Raw genomic sequence first — 5000 nt, forward strand, 5'->3', positions numbered from 1 at the left:
CTAAGCAAGAGGTTTCGATTGACAAGAAGGATGAAGATGCCGCATCTACACTCGAGCACCTCTTCCTCGAAGACGCGGATACTGAGGAAAAGAACGTCAGTATCGCTTCGAATATGGAAGGAGAGCAGAGCGAACACCTAACTGAAACAGACTCACAGCGAGATGATTACAATAAACGCTTCTCCCTGTCGGATTTCTCAAGCGTCACGGCAGTGAGTACCTTGAGTGACTCGAAGAGAGGGACGCTCCTCAATTGGGGAAAGCAAGAGAGTCCATCCACTGATCTCGATTTCACCGTCCGTCCGCCAGACATTCGGCCTCACCGGAAAAACAATCGATTTAGTGTCAAATACCACGCGAAACCGGATGATCACCATGACCAGAATGGCAATACGAACTTTTATACTCTTTCCAACTTGAACGATGCTTTTGAAGCGACGGAGACTTATCCCCAGTTCGAATTCGTCTTTCCGGGTGAGATTAACCGGCCTGATCCGAACGAGAGGTTTGCGCAGGTCGACGATCCACTGTCTGTGATCGATGCTGTTTCAGATCACACCCCAGTTAATATGGAGTCCATGAACTTGTATTCTTTATTAACCAGTGATAAGCTTGCTGTCGTCGACTCCTCCAGCAGAAACAAGACGCCTGTACCTTTTCTTTATTCCAGTAACTGGTTAAATGACCGTCAGCCAAGTACAGATGACGAGAGAAATGATTATGATGCGATTAACAATGCCAGTCAGTACGATACAGCCCAGCATAACAATGACGACGACCCCTATGCTACTGTTACACAAGAGTTCCTCTTTGAAGATAATGCTACACAAAACGGTAACTTAAACACAACACAACCTATGAATCCGCAGCGAATCGGTCTGTTTCCCTTAGACAGAACTCCAGTGTCTGTGAATGGAAGTCGAATGGAATATACTGATAGCACTAAGCATGTTGTTAGTAAGAAGAATGACGCTCCCGATGCTGTTCCAAGTGAGAGTAAACAGAAGGACGTCACGGGTCCTTCCTTTTTCGAAATCATCACGTCGGGTTACCAAATACCAAACAAGGGAACACAAAATGATATGAAGTACAGCGTTAGTCCAGATCGGCCGACGAGTGTGGACCAAAAAACTCAGCAAGCACAGCCTTCGCCAACATCGATGCTGACAAACCAAGTACAAAGTTATTCAGATTATCAACATGTGGATGATATTACGACGAATTACGTGCAGTCTGTAGGTGACAGATTGCACAATTCTACATTGCAATATGGAGAGGCCTACGATCCACAGTTATTTAGTGATGAGGATGCCTTGATGCAACAGAGTGAAATACTGAATTTCTTGTTAAAAGAGATCGCCATAGGACACCTTAATCAGCAAATTAGAACTACAGAATACCCTCTGTTGCAAAACGGAAACCTAGATTATAAAAGTCAACAAATTCTTAACTACCCACCACAGCAAAACGGATTTTTGAATCACAATTTACAAAGTTCGTTTTCGGGATACGGTGCGCAGGGTGGGATGCAGAGTCATCTCCCACAGCAAAGCGAACCCATAGTATTCCAAAACCAAGAAAATGCGATTAATCCTCTCCAGCTAGAGCAAACCAACACTGATTCTAGTTACCAACAACACCTAAATGAAGCAGTGCATTTTCAACACGACAGAATCACAGGCTCTCAAAAGCAACATTTGAACGAACTGTCGGGGTACCAGGAACAGCAAGACGAAGCTATATACCAACAGAATAGATACCCGAGTTCCCAGGAGAATAAGAGTGACATTTATTATCAGCTGCAGATCACTCCTTCTGGCAGTGCGGGGTCATCAAGTGCCACCCAAGTGTACCAGTCAGGGCCAAACAGTGACACGGGGAACTACCATCAAGAGACTCACGTAGTAAACGAAATGAACAATCCACAAAGCGAAGCAGATTATACCTTAGACGATGAAAGTTTTGAAGCTCTCTTGGAATTCGCCAGGCGACAGCTAGCCATGGGAGAGCCTGGTCAGGTCACGCCCCAAGTCACCTCAGGTCACCCCGGGTTAAGTGTCTTCTCCCATACCGATTCTCGTCCTTCTCGCGATCCTGTGGGAGAATTTGAGGAGCTTCCTTATATTCCCGGAGGAGGACATACCGCCCAGAGTTTGGATTTCGCAGGTGCGGTTCCTCTTCACCCACACGGCACTAAATACCCCGATAACACGAACCAGGCAGGGGTGGCTGCAAGACCAAACCCACTTCCAACTTCCCAAAATAATTTTTGGAACATGAATAACGAAAATGAATACTGGGAAGGCCAACAGGACATGGATTCTGGATTCTCTAAATTTGATGATAACGAAAACAGCGACATGGGTGACGACACGAACGCCACCGCAGGAAGTCACAGTTATGACGAGCTGGACCTTCTGGCTCTCCTCCTCTCCCAGAAAGGTACTCTCAACAGACCGACAGCCGCAGGAGACACGGTAATAGTAAACGGCCAAGAAGGAACGATCGATAACGAAAATAGGAATTATACACGACCGACAGCTCAAGCATCTGTTAATTTCCTTAGCGGGAACGACCACAAAGCAGGCCACAAGCAAGAGTACCTGAACCGCGGGAACAACAATAACAAAAACGGAGAACAACCCTATGGTAATGCGTACGCGTGGGCTGACCAGACTACTGTTAACGATGCGCAAACTACGAATAAACCACTTTGGCCGAACAGGAGCAAGATAACCGCAATTACGCCAGTTCCTGAGAGTCTGGTCACGTGGGTGATTCCTCAAAAGATATCGACGTGGAGTACCCTCTCAGATGGAAGGGTATCCCCTGTCGACGGGGAGGAAAATGGGACGACGCCACTGCCATTCTCAGAGGCGTCGGTGCCAAGTACCACGACCAGTACCACCACCGGCCCACCATCGACAATCTACGAGTACGATTCGGCGTCAGCAGCCAGCGCCCATTTGACAGAGTTGCCGTCCTTCGTCCGAATGAGTTACCCGAGCGTGCCACCGTCTACCAGGACGACCCGAAGACCTGCCGACCAGGACCCGACTAGACCCAGAGCCAACGGCAAATTCAAGAACACTCCGTCAAGCACGCTGCTAGAACTACAGGGAGGCGATGAGGAAGGAACCGAAATACCCACTACTTTGCCTGGTGAAGACTTATTCAATCAGCAGTCCTCGATTTCGGAAACCTCGCCAGTCACATTTCAGAGCCCTGGAAACCCCTTCACTGCAGAAACGCCATACACACCACCGCCCTTAAGGAAACAAACTCGATACCTCACAACAACGACCGAAGTCAATTCCTCTTTGAAACTCAAGCCTTCGTTCACGATTGGCTTCGTCGCCACGGAGTCGACCCAACACGAACCAACGTACGAAACACACTCACCAGAAGGAGACACGACCCCACCGAACACCTTTACACCACTCAGTCCTTACGCAACTTCCCACGACCATTACGCAGACACCACGACCTCGCAGACTGCCAACACGGTATCAGAGGCAACGAGACGACCTTCTACCAACACCGCAACTCCTACCACCACCTCCTCTTCGATAGGTGACAAAGAGGCGGCCAAGGAAGTGATGAATGCTGTCAGTTTAGTCAACAGGTTCTTATGCCGTCATGCAGTCAACGAAAAGGCATGTGTATTGTGTCTAGAGGAGGTAGGGATACGGAATGAATGTTACAGTAGGAGGCCGTAGTTGTTAAACAATCTTTAGGAAGGGCATTAAAATAGAGATTTCGTTTATTTGTATTGTTTTCTTTGTATTGTGTGAATGCAATGTCGGACTAACGTTGGTTAAAAGGCCGGTGTATAATTTGAGAAAAATAGAAATTGACTATGCTGATTGATGTATATATATTTATTTTCCCCATAGAGCAGCGTTTGGGTTATATGTTAAATATGTAACAAAAGATGCACATAGCATGTTCATCATTTTGTAGGGAATGTTAAAATCATTTGTCTAAGCAAGGCCTTTGTGGTAGCGAAATTTATTAGCTATTTTTTCTACGTTGCTTTGGTATGTACACATATAAGAATATTTTTATTATATCCATAAATAAATTATCTTGACGGAGATATTACATTATTTATTTCCTGGCATTTTCGCCTTTAATAAAATTCCATATTACTGTTACATATTTTTTTTACAATATTTCTACCGTTAACATTCGTCTTTCAAACTTGATTTTCTAAATTTTCGCTATATTTCTTCATTCGTTCAAAAGAAAATATAGTTATTTTTGATCAGTAAAATTATAAAGGGAAATTTGGCCTTATATTTATAGAATGATATGAGATATGATTAAATGACACTGTATTCTAAGTGTCAGTGAGAATAGTTTATTTTGATTGTAGAGATAAATATATCACAACAGCAAATTATCTGAAAACGATATTCTTCTACCAATAGAAAGTAATAATATTCTTGGTTTGGATTCAAAGTTCTTTAAGACTGATGTTTCGTCATACTTTTACTTCTATCCATAATTTGCATTCTTAATCGTATGACTCTTTCCTGTTTATAAGGTAGTTTCATATTCAAGTCTAGTCCTATGTCCGTATCTCCACTCGTGGCATGTTCTTTCATATCTCGTTGAAATCACCATAAGTCTAGGAACTAAATATGCTCACGGACCTTATAATGCAAAATTCCTCACTAGAATTAATGAGATTAAGTTGGGTGCAAAAACAGGGGCCAGTAACGTTTTCCCTTTTATGACGTTTATGTGTGTCAATTTCTACATACTAAATAGGTTGTTATACTCAATCATTTAAAATAAGATACGTTTTTTTTTCTTTTTTTACTTTTATTGCAAAAATATACATCGCAGTATGTTACAATTTACAAGTAATGCTAATACTTCTGTATGTATACAGGAGTTACCATACTAACACATTAGATTACATTAGTACTTGAGTTTTGTTTTCTAATAATCATTTACAATAATGATAATGTATGCATGGCAGTTTTATATAT

General features: G+C 43.2%; 2 protein-coding genes across 2 annotated transcripts in view; one reads left to right on the forward strand and one right to left on the reverse strand.

Annotated features, from left to right (window-relative positions):
• The window catches only part of LOC138862293 (mucin-4-like), a 9843-nt gene extending 4920 nt beyond the window's left edge, over window positions 1-4923 (forward strand). The window contains exons 3-5 of the mRNA XM_070124006.1: window positions 1-3680; window positions 4550-4721; window positions 4901-4923. The exon at window positions 1-3680 is cut by the window's left edge and continues 834 nt beyond it. Of these exons, the coding sequence (XP_069980107.1) occupies window positions 1-3680; window positions 4550-4721; window positions 4901-4923 (3875 nt within the window). The remainder of the gene's footprint in view (window positions 3681-4549; window positions 4722-4900) is intronic.
• Window positions 4854-5000, reverse strand: part of LOC113807587 (uncharacterized) — a 6054-nt gene continuing 5907 nt past the window's right edge. Inside the window, exon 4 of the mRNA XM_027358880.2 lies at window positions 4854-5000. This exon is cut by the window's right edge and continues 697 nt beyond it. The gene's annotated coding sequence lies outside the window, so the exon portion shown is untranslated.

The sequence above is a fragment of the Penaeus vannamei genome, chromosome 8, assembly GCF_042767895.1.
Source record: "Penaeus vannamei isolate JL-2024 chromosome 8, ASM4276789v1, whole genome shotgun sequence".
Classification (NCBI taxonomy): Eukaryota; Metazoa; Arthropoda; class Malacostraca; order Decapoda; family Penaeidae; genus Penaeus; species Penaeus vannamei.